Source organism: Sporothrix brasiliensis (genome assembly GCF_000820605.1).
Source record: "Sporothrix brasiliensis 5110 chromosome Unknown Cont17, whole genome shotgun sequence".
NCBI lineage: Eukaryota > Fungi > Ascomycota > Sordariomycetes > Ophiostomatales > Ophiostomataceae > Sporothrix > Sporothrix brasiliensis.
In genome coordinates this window covers 2,779,056-2,800,788 of record NW_024467136.1, presented here as the reverse complement: position 1 = coordinate 2,800,788, position 21,733 = coordinate 2,779,056, and the positions used below count along the sequence as shown (strand labels likewise).

The following is a 21,733-nucleotide window of genomic DNA, read 5'->3' as shown; positions in this document are numbered from 1 at the left end:
GTCCTTGTATTTGTAATGATCACGAATTGGATACCATGGGCGGATATCACCTCTATTATCACTATGGCGGGCGTAAAGGAATCATTATCGTATTTATGCGTTCATCCAACCACAGCTATGGTGCTTCCATGTTCCTTTCCTTTGTACTTTCAGGTTGCCCCGTCTCACACAGTTTCTCCTCCAGTATCCCTCCATCTTCCTGTCACAGCCCCATTTGTTCTTCTTGACTTCATTGGACGTCCCTGGGCAGCATGCAGTTGACCTCACGTTACGAGTGGTACGTCACACTGTACACGTTGTAGCCCACTGGCGTCGACGTGAACGACAGCTTGCCGTCGCTGTCAATGTTGAGGTAGGCGCCGTTCTCCTTCTGCAGCTTGTACTGGCTGTTGCCAATGTAGGTGATGTTGTACACCTCGGCGCCGCTCTCCGAAATGGACAGCGACGAGTGCTGCGAAATGTAGTAGTTGTTCGACGCGCTCTGAATGTGGAACGTCGTGCCCTCCTCCTCCAGCGCGTGCAGCACCCACCGCTGCTGGATCTCCTCGTGGCCCGCCGTCGCCTTCTTCGCCGTGAACTGCTTGCTCTTGCCGTCCGTCGTCAGCGCGTACCCGTTGCTCTCAAACACAAGGTACCGGCCCTCCGTCAGGTAGCCGCGCACGCCCTTGAAGCCGTCCTCAAAGTACAGCGACTCTTCCTCCGTCTGGTTGCCGTACGGGTACGGCAGGTAGTACTCGCTGCTCGAGCAGCTCGTGCCAAACACCTTGGAGCAGTAGCCAGCGTACAGGCCCAGCAGGTGGCCTTCACTGTCCTGGATCGGAGTCTCGGGGACCGGGAGGTCAGGGATCGAGAAGTCGGGCTGAGACAAAGGGTGAGAAATGTCGTGTTAGTCAACAGAGGATCCGTGGCATACAGCGCGGGCCTCCTCAACAAGGACATCACCATCCACACACATCAGCTTACATTCTCAAAGTCGAAAGCGTTGACGAGGTTCGACTCGTGCTCGCGACGCCAGTCCGACATGGTGTCCTTGGTGTCAAGACCCTTGTAGCCGCGGGCAGCCAGCCACTCCTCGAGGAACAACAGGATCGAAGAGTGGTCACCACGCTCAGTAAAGACATGACCACCACGGGTGTACGGCGAGATCATGATGAGCGGGATTCGAACACCGGGTCCCGACCAGGTGTATCCCAGAGTACCATAGGGGTCCTCAAAGTATTCACCTGCGATTCAAAACAAAGTCAGTCGTAATCAGGGGGGGAGCAATTGCCATGGAAAGATCAGCGATCGAGAGAGGAGCAAAGAAAAAGAAAATACAACAGCACAGCACAACATGAGCCAAGAAACAGAAACACAGAAAAGCACAGTAGGGACATGCTATGCGGCCACTGGCTCGCAAAGGGTCACTTCACCCTGGAGCACGTTGTTTTCGGACGAAGACGAGAGCACAAATGGAGCCACGGACGACTTGCTGCCGTGTATGGAGTGGACGTATGGAGTAGATGTATGGAGTGAATGCGTGGTGATGGAAACAAAAACAGACGCGAGACGCGACGAGGGAAACATATAAAGGACAGCAGACGGCAACATTGACCAATATGGAAAGACGACAATGGCAGCAGGCGCACTGGGAAGGTGCGATCCAGACTCTTGCCGGAGTCCATCACGACGGAAAAGTGGGTCCGCATGTTATCGGAAGGTGCGCATGTGTGGCCGAGAAGGGAAAGACCGGAAACAATGCAAAACAACAGAAAGCAAAACAAACAGAAACTCTACAAACGGCAACTCTGCAAACGACGACAAGACACGACAAAAGCAACATGGACTCACCGGCGGTGCCGTTGGGCGGAATGACGGGCAGGACGGCATCGCCCCAGCCGCCGGCCTCGTCCCAGTTCAGGAGGATGACGGTGTCCTCGTAGTTGGGGCCGTGGAGGGTGGCGTTGACAATCTCGTTGATCCACCAGGAGCCGTCCTGGGGAGTGTAGGGCGGGTGCTCCTGGAGGTTGCCGGGGGGGAAGCACCAGGAGACCTCGGGCAGGGTGCCGTTGGCGGCGGCGGCCTTGAAGGCGGCGAGCGAGTTGTCGCCGTCAAAGGCGAGGCCGCGCTGGTAGAGGCTCGAGTTCTGGGCGGCGTTCTGGAAGGCCTCAAAGTAAAAGAGGCCGTTGTTGGTGGCCCAGTTGTACGACTCCTGGTACGAGCGCCAGTCGACGCCGGCCTCGTCGAGCTTCTGGGCAAAGGCGGGCCACTGCAGCGGCAGGCAGTCGAGGTTGGTGGCGACGCAGCCGTTGCTCTGGTTGTCGTCGAGGACGACGCCGCCGCTGCCGAGCGGCGTCTTGCCGCCGGGCACGTTGATGGTGCCCGACTGCCAGTACCAGCGGTTGGGGTCCGTGTTGGACATGATGGCCGCGTGGTACATGTCGGCGAGCGTGTACGACTCGGCGAGGGCAAAGTGGTACGCAATGTCCTGGCGCTTGAAGTAGCCCCAGGACTGCGGGTCGTCGATGACGGCCCACTGGTCGTTGGCGCCGTGGTTCATGGCCTGGTGCGTGGGGATCCAGTTGTTGGCGCCGGCGCAGAGGCACTGGCTCTTGTTGTAGCCCTCCTCGGTGTTCTCATAGTTGAGCCAGTAGGGGAGCAGGTACTCGGCCTTGTCGGTGAGGGTGCTCACGGGTCTGGAGAGGTGAGCCGACAGGCGCAAGAGAGACAAGGGCGAGCGGACAAGAGACTCACTGGTACCAGATGGGAAGGTTGTTCGTGGGGTTGATCTGGACGTTGGGGTCGGCAAAGCCGCGAACACCGGCCATGGTGCCAAAGTACTGTGATGTGACGTTAGTGGCCACACTGTCTTGTCGTCGCTGTCAAGTGGGCGACGTACATGCTGCAGCGAACGGTTCTCCATCATCATCATGACGACGTGCTTGATGTCGGCCAGGGACTTGGCCGCGTCGGCGGTGGCCGCAAGACCCAGGAGGGCCGCGGCCGCAAACTTGGCCATGGTGGAAGGGCCGGAGAGAGGCATGGCGAGAGGTGGGGAAGCACAGGACGCTGCACTTTGTGACCTGAAGCTTGGGACGGACAATGGCAGATCGGCAGGAGCTTGGGCCAGGAACGAGAGCCTGACAGTCGCGAGGCGAGGTGGCGATCCGGGTACCGTCTTATAGTTGTCTGCACAGGTGAACTCCAAAGTTGTTGTTGCCAGTCTATCAGATTGTCAGTTTATTCGTGTTTTTTCTTGCTGCTCGTCCCTTGTCCCGACCATTTGTTTGGAGTGCCGATCTATGCGGGCGAATGCTATGGAGCCGGGGGGGAGAAGCAGGTCCAGGTCGGCCTCAATGACGGACGTCACCTCACACGCTGTCAGACGGCCTGTCAACCCCCACATCCTCGATTTCTAGAACGAAACTGCATTTGTCCTCTTGCGATCTCGGTCAGCCCCTCTGGAACCTTGAGAGCCACTTGACTGACCCGCCTCGCTTGCCTGATTCCCGGGTGCGAGCGCATACGGAGTATGTGGTCGACTTGGCATCACACAAAGACTGGGGCCCCTCTGTTGCATATTCCGGTGGGAATTGCCGATGCTGAAAAATCTGCGCAAGCAACAATCGGACTCTCATCCCGGCGTCATGATAGCGTCGAAAGTCGTCAAATAAAGGACCGCGGAAGCAAGAACAGACGTTGGGTCAAACGCCCACGTGTTTACAGAATCGACGACAGCACAGAGTCTGGACGGAAATACGTCACCAAAAAAGACTCGAAAACGCCAACGAAGACACTCGGTATGCCATTGCGGTTACAACCTCGCAACTACGCCATCTAGGCTAGGTTGGAGGAGAGTAGGATGCAAATACAACGCGTGTCATTCGTGGAGAGCGAGGTAGGACAGAAAATGGAATGCTGCAAGCTAAAGCAGTACGAAAATAAAGCTACTGAAGAAAAGAGACGGCGTCGTCGACTGCGTGATGCAGAAAACTGGCCGGACACAAGAACGCAAGAACGGACACAGGAACGGTCGCAGGCTGGTCCCAGGATCAAGCATCGAGACAGTGGGGGGAAATAAGCCAGACTGCAAGTGCACAGAGAGGCTGGACAGGCAGCGTGGGCAGGGATGCGAGGATGTGATGTGAGCAGGTTGTGGCCCGGTGTGCCGGTATACCCGACTGCAATGGGGACGGCGGAGGTGAACGGAGAGGGTACGGAGGTTGCAAGAACAAGAGACGAGTGAACCCAGCCGGCAAGCAGACAGTCCAAGTGGATCCATCTGGCCCTCGTTGTGACGTTCATGGTCCTTTTGTACTATTTTGTCCGCTTTGATGGTCCGTGTTGTTGGGGCAGGCAAGTAGGCGGTCATCCGCCGTTGCATGTCACATATTCATCAATGGTCTGCAAGTACGATGGCATGTTGAACGACGCTGGTTGCGGTGCGTGTCAGACGCCATGTGCACAAGCACAGCGCTAGGTACGACTTGGCAGGCGGGTGGCTTGCAGGACAAGAAACGCCGAGCAGGCGAAAAAGAGCCGCAGTGCAGCCCCGGCAAGAAAGACGGGGAAAACGTCGGACGAACAAGTGCCGAGGAGGAGAGTTGATTTGTTTGATGCGTCTCATCTCAGTGAAATCACAAATGCCATGACGGAGCGTGCTGTCTCCAACTCTGTGTGAACCAAGACAACAACAGGATACAGCAGGGACAATACGTCGTCAGCGCCTTGATGCACATAAGCAAGCGGGATGAGAAGCGAATCAAGAAAAAAGACGAGCAGAAACGAAAGGTGAACAGAACGAGACAGAACAACCAGTCCAAGTGCTGCAGGAGCATCGCTCTAGCTCTGCTCAAGGGTACGACTGCAGCCGGCGCTGTCGGGGTTCACGATTTCGACAAGTCTGGATACGGTTTGAGCACACGTGTTGACGATCGGCAGTCGAACCCTGCGCACGAAATCGACAGGGGTTGACTTGAGAGCCAGTGGGCCAATCAACAAGCTGCATTGGGCAGAATGGCACCAGGACTTACACTGGATACCACGGGGCGATGCAGCGCTTTAGCCTTTTAGGCCAGTCAAGGATCATCTGTGCTTACTCGGAACGACACACAAGCGCTACAGTACGCAATACTTATCTCAGAAATTGGGTTGGACAGAGAACGGCACACATCGTACTACGAGTCGTCCTCCGACTCCCTGCAGATGTCCTGCAGCAGTGCTCTTTGTGGCTACCTTGCCCGCAGAACGTCCACCGCAGAATGCAGAATACCACCCACACTGCCGCACTGCATGGTCCAACGTCGTTCTATGATCGTTCTTGGCGACCGACGACCAAAAGACTCGGAGGACACATGAGGACTAGAGGCAGCTAACCCTTTAAAGTCCAAGACTCTAAATTGTCTAAATTCTCACCAGGTACGACAGTCTCTTGGATGCCGTTGCATCGGGTGTCGGAGCAAGTCCTCGACACAGTGGGACGATAAGGTGGAGAAGAGGGCGAGAACCCCGAGATAGAGAGGGGAGGAGGCTGGTGTTCGTGTTGTTGCTGGTCACGCTTTTCGGACTATACGGCGTATTGAGTATCACTTCTTTTGCTGTTGGCCTTGTCCTTTATGCTGACGGCCGTTTTATTTTGTTTTATGTTGATGCATTGTACTGGTCTACATCGGAGTTCGGACCATTTCACACCAGCTCCTCACTTGAAACCGGCGTCAGTGACGAACGACTTTGACAGAAGTCTGTGGTAGTCACTGGCTACTTCGTCTGGCCGTATGACTCGTTGCTCGCCTACAATGACAGCATAGGGCACAACATGCCCGACGACACGTCCGAACAGGGCGACCGGCTGCTCCGACCGCCGCTCGACCACGTGCACGAGTGGAGAGCGGGCGAAGACGGACCTGGCGCACAAGAGACCGGCTCTGACAGCGACGAAGAACACGCACAATGGCCGCCGGAATCGCGCCGGCCGCCGTCGCGATGGCAACGCTTGTGCCGGGCGCTTGCCACCGTCCGCCAGATCGTCATGCCGGCCTTGGCCATACTCACAGCCCTGGCTGTCGTGATGGCCCTGTTTCTTCTCCTCACCGGCGGCAGCCTGTCCATGCCGGCGTATGACACCGATACAAACGCTCCCAAAGCACGCCCTACGGCAAAGGATCCCGTCATTGTCCTCCACCCCGAGGACCATATCCATCGTGAGCCACAGACTATCCATCTGTCGTGGAACATCACCAAGAGCCGCATTGCGCCCGACGGCGTCTTCCGGGACGTCGTTTTGATTAATGGTACGCCGTTCGCCTACAAACGCACTTCCTTTCTCTGTCCATGCATAATACTCACTTTCCAGGCGAGTTCCCCGGCCCGACAATCGAGGCCCGCACCGGCGATACTCTCGTCGTCACCGTCACCAACTCGCTGGTCGACGAGGGTCTGTCGCTGCACTGGCACGGCCTACACATGCGTGGCGCCAACCACATGGACGGCCCTGTCGGCGTCACGCAATGTGCGATCCCGGCCAACGGTGGCTCGTTTGTGTACCAAGTACCGACGGGCGACCAGGCCGGCACGTTTTGGTACCACTCGCACTCGGAGATGCAGCGGGCAGACGGCCTGTATGGAGGGCTGGTTGTGCACGCCCCCACAGACACCCCGGCTGCCGCCGCCGTCGACAAAGAAATCCTCCTCCTCGTCGGCGACTGGTACCAGTTCTCCGGCAAGACGGTCTTTGCCGAATTTCAGGACCCCACGAGCAACGGCAACGAGCCCGTGCCCGGGTCGGTGCTCATCAACGGCCGCGGCGCGTTTGACTGCGGCAGGGCGACCAAGGCGGCGCCCGTGGACTGCCACGCCGTCGAGCTGCCACCGCTGCGCCTCGACACGCGGCTGCGGTACCGCGTGCGGCTGGTCAACGTGGGCGTGCTGACGGGCATCTCGACCACCGTGCCGGACGCGCGCATCGACGTGCTGACCGTCGACGGGGGGCTGCCGGTGGTCCTGCCGGACGATGCCAAGGCGGTCGCGGCCAACTCCATTGGCGTCGTCTACCCTGCCCAGCGTGTCGACTATGTGCTGTCGTGGCCAGACGCCGGCGCAACCGGCGACGGCACGCAGCTTGTTGTCACCGTCGACGGCGAGTACTATGTCGGCAACTGGCAGGACCCGCCGTCGCAGACGTTTGCGATTGGGGCAGCACCCTCGACCCAGAGAAGAGCAACGCGACCCGTCCAGCGCGCCGCCTCGCCGCCGCCGCCGTCCTCCCAGGCCACCCGGGCCGTCGACCTGCGCACGGTCCGCGGCACCGCCCTCGGCACGCCCCTGCCGCCGCCGGACAGGCTCTACATGATCTTTGCCGTCGTCGAGATCCTGTCCCACAACAGGTTCATCCCCAAGGGCTACATCAACCACACCATGTGGGTTCCCCAGGAGCGGCCGCTGCTCAGCCTCGACCGCAGCGCCTGGGACAGCCACCAGCTCGTGCCCTGGACCGGCGCCGCGCCGGCCTGGGTCGAGCTCACCATCAACAACATCGACACCCAGGGCCACCCGTTCCACCTGCACGGCTTCGACTTTTACGTCGTCGGCAGCCACGAGGGCCTCGGCGGCTGGGACTACTACAACCCCTTTTTTGTGCCGTGGAAGCCGCCCCGCGGCGGACCCATGAACACGCTCGACCCTGTGCTGCGGGACACCGTGTACGTGCCGCCCTACGGCTATGTCATCCTGCGCTTCCGCGCCGACAACGAGGGCATCTGGGTGCTGCACTGCCACATTCTGTGGCACCAGGCGAGCGGCATGAACATGGCCTTCCAGGTGCTGGGCCACAGCGAGCACGGCCTGGGCGGCACGCCCCAGAGTTTCCGGGCGGCCGAGTACTGCCGGACGCGTAAAGAGAAGCATCCGCACTTGTAGGGATGAAGGGCTTGGAGCATCTATATATATATATATATATATATATATATATATTGTAATTGGATGAAAACAATAAACGCTCTCCACAGCAATCTCGACTCGATTGGGAAACAAGTTTGGATGTTGGCTTTGGCGTTCCTTGATGAGGACGATGCCGGCAAGGCTGAGGCTGAGACCAACAAACAACCAGGGTGTGAATGTCGACATAGCGTGGGACCTCCGCAGAGCACTGTTGCGTCTCTTTACACGATATACAACTATCCAGTAATTATGTTAGGAGACTATGCATCTGTCCGAATAACCACACGACGTGCTGGGTGGCCATCGAGAGCGTCGACGGAGAAGGTGCGATGGCCGACGCGACCCACGTGGGGCCAAGGGCCAACCCGAATGCGAAAACAGGACAGAAGCAGATACGACACAGGCAGGAGCCGAAAGAGGCAAGTTCAACCACGAGTGCATGCTGCATGCATGCAATAGGAACAATTAACTCTGCACGACCAGCTGTAAAAAGCAAAAGCCGTTTTCAAGTGTACTCGACGAGTCGTGTTTGACGTCAACAAGTCGACCGTTGTTGTATGTGTGTTCGTTGCGGGATGCGCGAGTGGCTTGGACGCGGCTGAGCACCTTTCGCCATTTCGCCATTTCGCTAGTAAGAATTAAATACGTTGGAGGTCTGTTCAGACCATACGAAGGCTGTGATACGCCGTATTAGTACGTGCCTAGGCTATCAATTCAGGGCACCGGCCAGGCGACCTGTCGCACCATGGCACCTGTTCTTGGCCAAGGGCTAGGGAACTGTTGGCGGTTCCTGGAACAAGCCGAGATCTAACCGCTTGTCCCCACGAAAGAGAAATAAACTCAAAATAGCCAAATCCAAGCTGGCGAGGGAGGGAGCGATACCGACTTCGGGGCCTTGCCCACGTCCCTTGTTTGGCGCCCTGGAGATGCTTCTGTTGCTTGTTGCAAGGGGGACCCAAAGGCCAAGAGTCAAGAGATCCATCTCGTGCTCCGCATCTCCAGAATACCAAGACGCGCTGACGTTTTCGCTTTGCCGATTGTGTCCTATTGTTTTGTCTCGTCACTCCGTTTCTGTTTCTCCGTTGGCAAGGCTCTGCCGGGACGGGTGTCGTAGGCTGTGGACGCTGCAGACGGTACTCGTAGACCAGTAGACTTGTAACCCGTCAGCCAGCCACACAGAAGCGCCGCGCCTTGCCTTGCTTGCGCAGCATCTTTTAGGCTGCAGAGACAAGGTCATTGAAGGCACAGAATCGACGTTCCTGGCCTAAGCCAGGCCGTTGGGTCGCTCTTGCCTCGAAACAAGCGGGAGGATGCGAGAGGGGTGCAAAGGAAAACGGACAGAGAAGGAGCACAAAAATACGCCTAGCAGGCGCCATCGTTCCTTCTCGTGCGTCCTCCCACTTTCGCCCGTTCGCTCGTTCCTCCCTCTTCTGCACTTTCCCCCGTCACAGCACACCTGCCCTCTGAAAGGTGTGGAGGGGTCGAGCTCCAGATGGCAGGACCCTGGATGGCGAGACCCGGAGTTGCCGCAGAGGTCAACAGGGTGGGCCGTCTCTCGTTCGCTCTCTTTCGCCGCCTTTCGTTGGCTGTCGATGGCTGTCGATGCTGCCCCTCCGTCTCCATCAAATCGTGCTTGGCTGCGCGAGCCAATACGTAACACGCAGCCTCCCCCGAGCTCCCCAAGGCGCCACACAGCGCCGCTACCACTTCAAACTACCACCAGCGACACCCCTCTTCGCGCATCTTAGTAGCTCCTGGCGAACCTGCTCTGCCCTCTCTGGGCCCCCTCGATGACGGGTTGGCAAGGCAAAAGGCAGCTTGGTACTAGTGACCCCAGTTTCCCAAGCCGGCGTTTCCTCCTGTTCTTGGCTGTTTTGGTATTTATTCCAAGTGGTCGCCCTCTCCTTTCTCACCCCTCGTCGTCTTTTTTTTTATTTTCGTCTTCCATCACCACCGTTTTTTCATCGACCTTCATCTCTCCACCAAACAAACCAACTGTACCGCACACACATATCCCGAAACCATGTCGGCTCAGGACTACTACGGCGGCGGCGGCAACCAGCAGCAGGGCTACAGCTCTGGCCAGTCTTACGTATGACTTCCCCACCGGCAGCTGAACACCGCTGGCCACTTACGTGCTTGGTACATACCACGTTCTGCAGCTTGCTAACACAGTTTTGTTTTCGCTTTAGGGCGGCCCCCAGCAGCAGCAGTACGGCGGCCAGCAGCAGCAGTACGGTGGCCAGCCGCAATATGGTGGCCAGGAGCAGTACAACGGCCCGCCCCAGCAGCAGTACGCCAACGCCTCGCAGCAGGACAACCGCGGCTCGTCGCCCTACCAGGGCGGTGGCGGCCAGCCCCAGTACAGCTCCCAGGGCCCCATCCCGGCCGCGGGCCCCGGTGGCGGCAACGGCGAGACGGACGAGCGCGGCCTGGGTGCCACGCTGGTCGGCGGTGCTGGTGCCGGCTGGGCCGCGCACCACGCCGGCGGCGGTGCCCTGGGCACGATTGCCGGTGCCGTGGCAGGCGCCATCGGTGCGAATGTCATCGAGCACTTTGTTGAGAAGAAGAAGGACGAGCACCACCATCAGCAGCAGCAGCAGCAGCAGCAGCAGCAGCAGTACCAGCAGGGCGGCTATTACGGTGGCCCGCAGGGTGGCCACCACGGCGGCGGCCACAACGGTGGTGGTGGTCGCTGGTAAGCGGTGACGTGGCTGCTGTTTCGTTGTTGTGTTTTGTTGCTATTTTCTGCTGTCGTCTTCGTCCTTTCATATCTCGTCTCTCACCACTGCCAAAGAGTATCCAGGGCATCCATTACGAATTGGGCAATAGGCTCTTTATGATTATGGCATTTGATTTCGTGCTTTGTAGTTTCAGGTTAGGTTATTTAATAATATGAACGCATGACAATGTTGTATTTTTTATTGGATTATTTTTTAAATAAAACTTGTATCAAATACATATCCATGCACTTGGTATCTGGATATGTAACAAAAATGAGAATAAAAAGTGAATATAGTGCACAATTTTTACAGTTCTTAAACAAAAGAAAATCTATGGTGGGATCCAAACCCAAACCAAAACGTCAATGCCAATGCCAACGCCCAACCGCCAAACATTACTAGACCGTCATCTGTCATCTGTCATCCGGCACAACACCATTGCGTCCTTTGAAGCCTTCCCCGGGAAATTGCCACTCAACACCAACAAAGCCATCTCCCCCCAGCTACGCGGACGTCTTGAAGCTGTCGCCTTGGCGCAGGCCATTCAGGAACCGCACCATCTCCGGACCGACAACGTCCGGCTTCTCGTACTGCGGTGCGTGGCCCACGCCCTCGACCACCAGCGTCGTCGTCGCGCCCGCCGCAAACTGGCTCGCCACCCACGCCGCCTCCTCCACCGGCTGGCTCCAGTCCGGGTCCTTGTCGCCCACCACCACGAGCGCCGGCTGCGTCTTGACCTTGGGCAGCCAGGGCGCGACGTCCTTGTCGTGGTCAATCGTTCCCATCAGCGACTGGAACGCCGCCCACCGGCTCTCGGTGCTGCCGCTGCTTGCGGCGTCGGCCTTGCGGGTCAGGAGGCGGGTGGACCGCGCCGCGCGCGCCTTGGCTCCGTCGGGGCCGAGACCGGGCCACAGGGTGGCTGCGTACATCTTCCACATGCTGGGGCCCCAGGGGCGCAGGAACAGGAGGTACATGATGAAGCGCAGCACGGCGCCGGCCGAGCCATTGCGCAGGAACGCGCCGAGCAGGACCACGCCGGCCACCAGGTCCGGGCGCTGGCCGGCGGCGATGGTGGCGGCGCCGCCGGACATGGACGCGCCGGCGAGGACGGCGCGGCCACCGCCCGGTGCGAGGGTCTCGACCACCTTGATCAGGTCCGAGGCCGTCTCGCTGTCGCCGTAGCTGCCAAACCCCGTGGAGGCGTCGCCCTGGCCGCGGAGGTCGACGAGGGCGACGCGGTAGCCGGCCGCAACGAGCTGGTCCGCCACGTTGTAGTAGGCGTCGCGCGTGTCGCCCAGGCCGGGAGAGCAGACGACGAGGGGCGCATTCGCCGGGCCGCGGGTCTCAACGGCAAGCTTGCCGCCGTCGTTTTCAATGAACTGGAGAGACATTGTGAAGTAAAAAGTGGGGCTTGCGGTGTAAGTGGAAGCTGTGATGAAAAGGAGTGCTGTTGTCGAGGTCGTTGCAGAGTTGCTTTTGCTTAGTTGATGGATTCCTTGTTGAGGATGATTTTCTTTTCCAATGTTCTCGTCGCGGCGGACAGTTCCTTGGACTTATATACATTTTGTATTGCACTGTATTCTGAGTCTGCATCGTGTCTTTCAAGCGTGCCATACTGGCATCGTCGTAGGGCTAGATAGCTCCGGCCCAAGCTCGCCAGCGCTCGTACGCGGATCGCCAGCGACCGCCAGCGAACCTTGCGCGAATTCACAGCGAAAATGGCTGGCAGTACCACCAAAAGCTCGCCTTTTTCTCGCTTCCGAGTCGGGTGCGCGCCAGGCAGCTCTTTAACGCCATTGGCCCAGAGTGGATACGGTGGGGCAACCTTCGCGAGAGTTGTATCTTATGTGTGTGTTTCCTGCAAAACTGTACTTTTCCATCCTTACGGTAGACTGCAGCGTCTACGAAACGTTGCGTCACACAATTGCACATGGTCTCTGCGCATGTGTAAACCACAAATAGGCATCAAAAAGAACGTTTTCAATGCGACCGACAAGGCTATGCTGAAATAAATACTGCATCAAACGATATCCATGGCCATGTTCTCGAATATTCTGTACATACAGCCTCACGTGTGGACTCGTCGTCACTTTAATTTTACCATGTGAAAGAAGGCAGGCAACTTCTTGTCGTCACAATCTGTGTCCTGTTTTCGTCGTCTTCTCAGGTGGGAAACGAGTCATTGGGAATATCTTGCTTTATTTTGTGTTGTCTTTTTGACAGAAACCATGTTTTATCTTGCCCATAATAGTCATACCCATGAAGCCGAATCGCAGAAAAGATAAAAACATGAGTGAAAGACAGGAATAAAAGGACCGTGCAGCAGGCAATCAAGATCAATGAAGCAAATAACGAAATGTAAGAAGTGGGATATGCAACGGACCACGCAAAGGTCGGTGTCGTCAGATATAGTATGAAGAGTCAAGGAAAAGCAAACAATGGTAACTAACGCCTTGCCCACCATATGCTAGTAAAACAAAACAGACCCGACGGCTCCGTTGTTAAAACGGCCGCAACAGACATAAAGGCGACAAAAAAAAAGAGAATAGCAAGGGTTGCCGGAGCAGTCTATCACGCCTTGAGCTTCCACGTCTTGTTGATCCCCGTTCCTGTCCGTTCGGCCAGTGCCTCGAGCGAGTTCTTGATCTGGCCCTTGGTGCACTTGCCCATGAACTCGACCGACAACATCTCGACAAGGCCCAACTTGCTGAGCTTGGCATATTGCAGGATTGATTTTTTCAAGTCCGGCACGAACTCGGCGGCAACACCAGCCTTCTTCGGGTCTGCAGCCTTGCCGTTGTTTGCGTCTGCTGTCGCCGGTGCGGCCGATGTGGACGAAGCCGACGATGCTGAGGTGGCCGGATCGAATTTGGTCAATGAACTGGCCGCTGCGGCACCCGCTCCCAATGCAGCAAAGGCGTCAGACGGAGCAGGTGGTGGCGCCATGGATTTGGACTTGCTCGGCGTGCCTGATTCTGTAGTTGTGGCGTCAGGTGCTGGTGCTGGGTCTTTTGTTTCCCAGTATTGTGTCGAGAAAGGATCAATCGGTCCATCGTGGTCTGTTCTTGTTAGTGATGTCGCGGCGACGACAAAACAAATCGCAAAACAACAGAGCAGCAGAACATACCCAGAATCAGCTCCATCCGGAAGCTGTCCAGCGCAGGTTTGCACCCCTTTCGCTGCTCGTTCTCCCAGCACACGCCCGTGCTCTCGGGCTCCATGCCACCCGAAAATGCCGGCCGCAGGGGCATGGCGTCTTCCGAGTCGTCCAGGAAGTCAGACATCTCGCCATCGTCGTCCAGCTCCTCTTCGTCGTCGTCCAGGTCGTCAACGTCCTCACCATCGCCGTCGTCCACCCACTCAGCCTCCGAGTCGTAGTCGTAGTTGAGGGGCAGCACCGTCTTGGCAAGTGGGTTGCGTGCCAGTTTCGACAGCCGCGCGGTTGGTGGCTGGCTGGTGACCGTGCCAAAGTAGGCCGGGCGCACATCTTCGCGGAAGAAAAGGTACTTCATGGGTGTCGACTGGAGCAGATGCAGGGCCAGCTTGGTTTGTGCGTCACTTTCGCCGCCAAGTCCGCTGCGCAGGCCACCGTACATGGCGTCAGGGCCTAGCATCGTCATGATCTTGCGTACCGTAGGACGGTTGCGACCGCGTGCCAGTGCCGGTTTGCCAGGCAGGTGGAAGTAGTCGACAGCAGCCGTTGCGCTGAAAGGCTGCGGTGGTGCAAACTCGCCACGGGAGCCTGCGAGAAACTCGTCGAGGATGCGCGACTTGGCCTCCTTGGTTTCGTCGTCCATGCCATAGAGGTCGGTGGCCATGACGACATTCTCCTTGACGAAAAAGGGCTTGAAGACGCGGTCATATTCTGACACCGCGGCAGCGACGGCGCCCGACTCGGACAGGCTCGTGGCGTCGCCCGCAGCAAATGACGTTGGCTTCCGTGGCGACGCAGAGTTTCCGCGAACGGCCGCCGGCTTCCGTGGTGAGCTGCCAGTCGGTAGCAGCGACCCGGATGCTGTTGTGACTGCTGCGGTGGAAGAGGTGGATGTAGATGTGCTGCTGTTGCTGGGGGTCTTGAAGAAGGAGTTGAGTCGAAGTTGGCTCCGCTCCTTCTTGTCCTTGGCTTCCTGGATCTTGCGCTCCTCGTCCTCCTTTTCTCTCCGCTTCTTCTCCTTCTCCTCGTTCTTTCGGCGGTCTTCGTCCTCCTTTTCTTTCCGCTTCTTTTCCTTCTCTTCGTTCTTCCGCCGGTCTTCTTCCTCCTTTTGCCTGCGCTTCTTCTCCTTTTCTTCGGCGGCCGCCTTCTTCTTAGCCTCGGCAGCCGCCTTTTGCTCGTCACGCTCCTGTTTCTTGGCGGCCTCGGCCTTTTCCTTCTCGCGCTTTCGTGCCGCTTCCGCCTTTTCCTTTTCTAGTTTCCGCGCGGCGTCCGCCTTGGCCTTTTCTTCGCGCTCGCTGGGTGTCAGGCGCTTGCGTTTGGCAGCCGGTGGTTGTGTCGTGGTTGCGGTCGTGGTGGCTGCGGCGGAGAGGCCTGGTGGTGGTGTCGCGTCGATGGTGATGACGACTTGCGGGGACGCACCGGCGGACGACTTGCATGGTGTGGCATTGGGCGACGTGGACCACCGGGCCGGTGTGCTGCTGCCGGCGTCGTCGGTGAGGAGAGACAGTGCATCGTCAGACATTTCGGACAGCGGAGAGTCAATGGCCATGAGGTCAATGGGGGATGTAGGCTCGCCCGTGCCATTTTGTTCCTTCTGCTGTTCCTTTTCGAAGGAAGCGAGGTTGTCGGCATCGGTGACGAGCTGGAGTTTGCTGGGGGTGGAAGGCTTGGTCGCGAGAGCGGCCGCCTTGGCCGTCTGCGCATTGGCTCCCCCGAGAAAGTCCATAAGGGTTCTCTTCCGGGACGGCGTTTCGGTGCCGCCGTCCTGGATGTTGGGGGACATGGCGAGAAGGGGCATCGGGGCGGTCGACCAATAGTTCAGGAGCGGAGGAGGGCTTCTGTATGGAAGGATGGTAGGATAGCGGAGAGAGTCGAAGGTGTGGACAAGATGTCCTATGTATAGTAGCGGTTGTGAATCGCTTGCATCGAAATGGTACGAAGTTTACGGTGTAGTTCGACGTGACAGCGAGGTCGGTAAATGGTTGTTGGTTCGACGTCGCTCGTGATCCGAGGTTGGGCGTTGGGTGTTGGGCGTTGTCAGAAGTAAAGAAGACACGCGATGGTAGACCAACCAAATACAAGAGCGGGAAAATAAGCCACGAGGGAAGAGGAGGAGGTTTGGTATTGTGGGATGGCGGTGCTCTGGGAGCCTGTGAGAGAAACGAGAGACGGTATTGCGTGAGGGAAGAGGAAAAGAGGCACGAGAAGGGAGACGCGTAGATTGGATCCGTTCCTTACGTTGTCCGGAGTGGAAGGAGCGTCCACGGTTGCACTCCCCAGAACAGGGCACGAATTGCTGTGGAACCCTCCCGGTGGGAGCCAAAAGAGATCAAGCACAGGGAAAGAGCGACGCGTTCAGTTGGCGTCTCTTTACGCGTTATGGGTCAAAGTGTGGCTCGTGTGTGCGTGGCTGATAAAGTGGGTCTTCTCACGCTTTGCGCCAAATTAGGTACTTTAGCAACGTGCAGCAAAGCCATGAGCAAACTGGTATTTTACAGGGATCGAAGAACGGAGTCAAGCCAGTTTCTTACTATTAAAAGGTATCGATAAGTGTGAGCGACTGCACCAAGGCCACGAAGCAGCGAGAGAGAAATATCATATACAAAGTGCTGTCCAGAATCCTTGGAGAGAGAAAATAAAACAAGACGATAAAGAAGAAGGATCCAAGAAAGGTAGTTTGGCAGAAACAATAAACGAAAGTATTATGAACGTATGGTCGGTGGAAGACAAAAAGAACTCCTCACAATGCAGTGGCATGTCATATGTGCAAATTAAAAGCGCAAATTCGCTAAACGAGAGAATGTGGTGCATTAGGGAAAGACAGATAGACAGATTGCGCCGCTGAAAATTGAACAGGAATAAGGCAAGCCCTGCCAGGGGCTTAATCGGGGTTGGCAATAAACAGGCGGCCCGCCGTCGAGAGTGTCATGGTCCGCTCGTCGACGCTGCCACGGCGCCGCAGATCTTCCGGGTTGCGCGTGCTGCGCTCACGCGTGAGTGTCTGGTTGATCGTGCTGTTCGCGGGCAGGCGGTTGGACGAGGCCATATCGGGCACATTGTCGGCCCTCTCAGCGCTGCTACCGCTCGCCGTACTGCGCGCTTTCTCGCTGGCGGCATCGTCGCGCAGGCCACTGGCCGCCGACGTCGTGAAGGCACCGTCGTCCACAAGACTGTCGGCACGTTCGGGGGTGTCGTTGGGGCTGTAGCGTCGGGTGCCACTGCCACTGCCACTTCCCGAGCCCGACGTCGCCAGTCCACCCGTGGACGTCCGGTACGGCGGATTGCGCCGGCCGCTCGCCGTGCTACTGCGGCCGCTGCTTCCCGTCCGGCGGTGGTTGAGGCGCATGCCCGACCCGCCAGCGCCGAAATCGTCCTCATCGCTGTCTTCCGGCTCGACCTCGGTGGCACTCAGGCGCAGAGGCACGCCGCCAATGCCGACGTAGTTGCTATCTGCGCCGAAGCCCAGGGCACCGGCCTTGCTGCCGTGGTGGCGGATCTTGGCAGACATCTTGCCGCCGGCCGAGCTAATGCCCGTGCTCGTGCGTGTGCCGCCGACACCGCCGTTGTAGCCGCCACCGCCGCCGCCACCGGCGCCGTGGATCTCGCGGTTGGCACGCATGCGGGCGGCCTTTTGCTGGGCAGCGATGCGGGGGTCCTCAAACTGGGCACGCTCGCTCCAGACGGTGGCCTTTTGGCGGCGGAGCAGGGCGACGTATGAGGTCTGAGGGGCTACGGAGGCGCTGCCAGAGCGGGAGGAGGTGGACCGGCGGACGTCGGTGGTCGGACTGGTGCGGTAGGCGGCCGGTGGCGCCATGTTGCCGCTGCCTCCGCCGCCGCTAGAGACGGTGCTAAAGGTGTTGACGGAGGCCGAGCGCTGTGCGTGGCTCATTTGCGGCTCGCGGGGCTGCATGTGCGGTGGCAGATGTGGTTGCGGTGCGGCATTCGGAAAGACGTTGGACGAGGTAGTGCGCGTGCGGGAGTGTCTGTACATTTGAGATGGGTCGACCGGGCGCTGTCGCACGGACAAATGAGACTCGAACATGGCGGAGAGAGGGAGAGAAGGGTGAGAGCGAGAGAGAGATATAGACAGGCCGAGACGAGCTGTTGGGGAGAAGGCGGCTCGCAGTGAAATCCGAGACGGGAAATGCGGCAGAATAGGCTGGCAAGAGGAGCAAGACGTCGCTTAATGTACTCGATCTCTTGGGAGCCAGCAAGGGCGTGCGGCGGAACACCAGGACACGAACACAAATAGCAAGTGACCGATCAAGATGGCGTAGTTGCTTTTCGTGTTCACTTTAGTTTACTGGGTAGCCGAGCTCGTCGTCGTTTGAAGAAAATCGAGGCCCCTTTTCTCAAATGTGCCGGCTGGCGGCTGTTTTGAGGAAATACGGGATTGCCGCGATCGAAGCAGACGCAGTGAATCGCTTCGCCTGCGGAGAGTATGTGCTACGGGCTAATGTCGAGGCGCATCGAGGGTTGTGCCGTGTTGGGCCGCCGTGGGCCAGGGCCACAAAGATCGGGCGTTGAGGTTATCTTGAAGCTGTCCGTAAAAAATGCAGTTTTTTATTGGGTCGAGCCCTTGTTGGCGGCTCGAGTGTCAATTCATTCCTGGTGTCGGTCGTGGAGATGAATGGAAGATTCGTGACGAAGGGTGAGGGGCGAGAGGAGTCTTTGGTTGGGAAAGGTGAAAAAGAAGGCGAGATGAAGAAAAAAGACGACGTTCCGGAGAGGGAAGTGGGAAGTGGTGGAGAGATAAAGAGGGCGATGAGAGCAACGACGAAAGAGGGAATGGGGGAAAGAGGGGGGGGGGGGGCTGCACTAAAACATAGGCCCTTAGACATGTCCTAGAAAAGATTGGCGGGAAGCTAGGGAGTTTTGTTCGGCGGTTTGGCGTGGACCTTTGCGTTTTTTCTTCATTCTCACTGCATTTATTCACACAAAACACACATTTTTTTTCTCGATTCGCCGCCGCCTCTGGTGTCTCCGGGTAGGGCCCGTTTACCGTACGCTTTTGACTTGGAGATTTATTTGCATATTCTTAAAAGTTGTTCGTAAATTAGGATCCTTTGCTTGCAGCTCATGAGGCTTGTCTGAAGCTACTTCTTTGAAAGTAAACAGCCGACTCGATACTTTCTGTTGCTTGCCAGGCTATTGCGTAGTGTGTTACAGGGGGGTGCTCTTGATGCTTGGAGGCTGTTGCTCCGTTATGTGTAGGGGTGGCAGGGAAGACAGGTCAAGGCTTAACCTCTTTTAGGGATCGTCACTGGTCGTCAACGTTGCATAGCGCTCCTGCCCACTGGGACAGAGCCGGTGATGATGCTATGATCCGAGCTGGTTGGGAAGGCTAGGGAAGGAAGGAGGGTGGGCTGAGTAGGCTGTGCTGGTTCGGCGGGTGATGGGAAGAGAGGGAAGGAACACCTTTTTCGCTTTTTGGGTGGGGCCACTGGTGCCGGCCGAACAAGGGTGGGATTGGAACTCATTGGGCAGTTGGCGACTCGGCGCTTGTGGGCTATCGGATTGGTGGGAGTTTTTGTTTTTGTTGTCGTTGTTGTTGACGGTGTTGTCCATGCTGATATGGCGATGCCGATTATTGATTTTGTTGTCATTATTGCCATGTCGCTAGTTGATTGAGGCGTCAATGGTCGACTGTGTTTGAGGTTGAGCACGCGGAGCCAGATGTCGTTCCTGCTCCTTTCGGCCGCGGTTCCAACTAAGAATTTGCATGACGCCTTGACTGCGTTGTAACGGGAAGGAAGCAATGACGTCTGGGATAGAGTTGACCGAAACACGCCGTCCCAGGATGTGCCTTTCTGATGAGAGCTCGTCCAAGGAACTTAAGTCCTTGTTCGGTTCGTTCGCCGCCGAGACAGAAACGGTGCGATGGAAAGCAAAATGCACGACTTTTCCGATCCGGTAAGATACAGGTCTCGCTGGGACATGTTATGCCTGCGTTGGAGCACATGGAGCACCAACATCATCGGTCCACTTTCAGCCCGCTTTGTCGGACTGGCCGGCGTAGTTTTCAGGGCGGCATGTGGTTACTTACAGCCGGTTGAGTGGACCTGACGAGCGCCAAAGCCCAGTAAGATAATTCGTACAGGGGACCCCCATGTCCCCACGTTTGCTGATCGGCCAAGAACCAAAAAAGACCAGTCGTGCCCGCATTGTGATGTCAAGCCGTGGAGAAGAGGAGAAATGGAAGCGCTCGCGGCCGGTGCTGTTCACCTTGCCGAAAGTACCCTCCCCCAAACGGCAGGACAGATCGAGATTCGCAAGCGAGTAGATTGCAAAGTCGGGTAATAGCAAGGGCAAAACAGGGAAGGCTCAGCACAACAACGAGCAGGGAGAAGAGACCAGGACAGCACGGGAGGGAGAAGGGAGAAGGTCGATGGGCGTTGCAACGGAGAGCAGAGCATTTGTGTCCCGGCGATTGATTGTCCAAAATACGACGGTGAGCACACTGTCAAAGTCGTGCTCGCATCCATTGTACAACGATACAATACACACAGCTGCGTTATGACAGAGCATACAACTGCACCCCCAAGGTTGTCTCGCGTAATATTGGTGCAGATTGATTGCATATTTATGCATGCGGTGAGCCCCAAAGGCTGCCATTGGCATTTTCGTCACACATCCCACATCACCAAATTCCTTTTTCTTATCCTGCCATTTCTGCATTGTGCGGAGAAGCCCTGTCAAGCTCTATGCAGCGTGCAAAGACTAGTGAACAGCCCTAGCGCCTTGCATTCCTGTTTGGGCAGTCTCTTTTCCGCGAGCAAACAACATACATCCGTCGTACACTCGCGCAGGTTGGCGTAGGCAACTTCCGCGTTGGGATGGATGCCCGCTCGGTCCATTGGCACAAGCAGCACGATGCCACGCATCCCACCTCTGGGAATGCATTATCTCTTACAGGGGAAACAGTAGAGTGGCATCAAGTGACAGAAGGCTGGTGGGAAATGAGAAAAGGATTCCGTGCGAGGCGGGGGCTGGAAACAGAGTCTTCGGGGATCATCATGGAAAGGCGAGGGCGGAGACATTCCTCAAAACGGTGATCCAACGGACACATAAGCTTAGCTCTGTGCTTTTCCTCTTTCTTTTCTAATCACCCTGGGCTTGTTCCTTTGAAAACCGCTTGAACAAAATAAGATTTTGCAAGTTACATACACTGATGTGCACAACTCGCACAACGGCGACGGAATGGGAAATCGCAGGCGAACGGGATCTGACAACCATATTGCAGCATTGGCAGCGCTGTGGCACCACTGCACGGGGGCCTGGGCGTCAATAAAGTTACATCCACAGCAAGGCTGAGCTTGGTGCAGGGGGACAGGGGCGGACAGTGGCACCGACTGACGAGCAGATACGAGCGGACAAAACGAGACAAGGTTGACTGGGAGACTGGACCAAATACCAAATGGCTGTGCGTTGAAATACAGCGAGCATGATGCCCTGAAGCAAATACATAACAGCGTACACAACGCACAGTGTAGTCCGACCATCCGGGTTCTGTACAGCGCTAAGGGCGCTGGACCCTAACGCTTGTTCTCTTTTCAAATTGCCTGCTGTTTTTTTTCTTCTTCTTTTTTTTCTTTTCTTTTCTTTTCTTTCTTTCTTTTTTGTCTTGCCCACGACCCTTTTCTCGACGCCATTCCCCTTAGCTTCCAGTCCTGAATTTGAACCCGCGACCGTTCAGCTCGTGTCTCATCGCGTCAAAACTGCCGGTCAATTGTTTTGTCTCAAAGCATGGGTTCAGTTCAGTGGACGGAACTGGAAAGAAGCGAGAGACTCGGCATATGTAATAGTGGGCCCCTTCGTACTCGTATCTCACGACTCTCCGTTTTGATTTTACAATCTCTTCTCTTGGTTCTCCTTCTCCTCTCTCGGCTCTTATGTCGCGTTTCGTTGCCCACCCGGAGGCAAAACTGGTGCCCCGGTGCGC

At 57.1% G+C, this 21,733-nt stretch overlaps 6 protein-coding genes across 6 annotated transcripts; 2 read left to right on the top strand and 4 right to left on the bottom strand.

Moving 5' to 3' along the window:
• Positions 1-268: 268 nt before the first annotated feature.
• Positions 269-2,998, bottom strand: SPBR_02333 (phospholipase C; the record flags this gene model as incomplete). Its single annotated transcript, XM_040760636.1, has 5 exons — positions 269-859; positions 964-1,223; positions 1,831-2,675; positions 2,734-2,819; positions 2,879-2,998. The coding sequence occupies 5 exons, from the start codon at positions 2,996-2,998 to the stop codon at positions 269-271; spliced, it is 1,902 nt and encodes a 633-aa protein (XP_040620829.1).
• A 2,796-nt stretch (positions 2,999-5,794) lies between these two features.
• Positions 5,795-7,893, top strand: SPBR_02475 (iron transport multicopper oxidase fet3; the record flags this gene model as incomplete). Its single annotated transcript, XM_040760778.1, has 2 exons — positions 5,795-6,269; positions 6,332-7,893. The coding sequence occupies 2 exons, from the start codon at positions 5,795-5,797 to the stop codon at positions 7,891-7,893; spliced, it is 2,037 nt and encodes a 678-aa protein (XP_040620828.1).
• A 2,044-nt stretch (positions 7,894-9,937) lies between these two features.
• SPBR_03235 (uncharacterized protein) lies at positions 9,938-10,616 on the top strand (the record flags this gene model as incomplete). The annotated part of the gene is made up of 2 exons (XM_040761538.1): positions 9,938-10,006; positions 10,107-10,616. 2 exons carry the CDS (start codon positions 9,938-9,940, stop codon positions 10,614-10,616), a joined length of 579 nt encoding a protein of 192 aa, XP_040620827.1.
• Positions 10,617-11,140: 524 nt separating this feature from the next.
• SPBR_03122 (uncharacterized protein) lies at positions 11,141-12,028 on the bottom strand (the record flags this gene model as incomplete). Its single annotated transcript, XM_040761425.1, has 1 exon — positions 11,141-12,028. One exon carries the CDS (start codon positions 12,026-12,028, stop codon positions 11,141-11,143), a length of 888 nt encoding a protein of 295 aa, XP_040620826.1.
• A 1,180-nt stretch (positions 12,029-13,208) lies between these two features.
• On the bottom strand, positions 13,209-15,589 carry SPBR_02399 (uncharacterized protein; the record flags this gene model as incomplete). The annotated part of the gene is made up of 2 exons (XM_040760702.1): positions 13,209-13,612; positions 13,765-15,589. The coding sequence occupies 2 exons, from the start codon at positions 15,587-15,589 to the stop codon at positions 13,209-13,211; spliced, it is 2,229 nt and encodes a 742-aa protein (XP_040620825.1).
• Positions 15,590-16,672: 1,083 nt separating this feature from the next.
• Positions 16,673-17,833, bottom strand: SPBR_02940 (uncharacterized protein; the record flags this gene model as incomplete). The annotated part of the gene is made up of 1 exon (XM_040761243.1): positions 16,673-17,833. One exon carries the CDS (start codon positions 17,831-17,833, stop codon positions 16,673-16,675), a length of 1,161 nt encoding a protein of 386 aa, XP_040620824.1.
• Between the last annotated feature and the right edge of the window lie 3,900 nt (positions 17,834-21,733).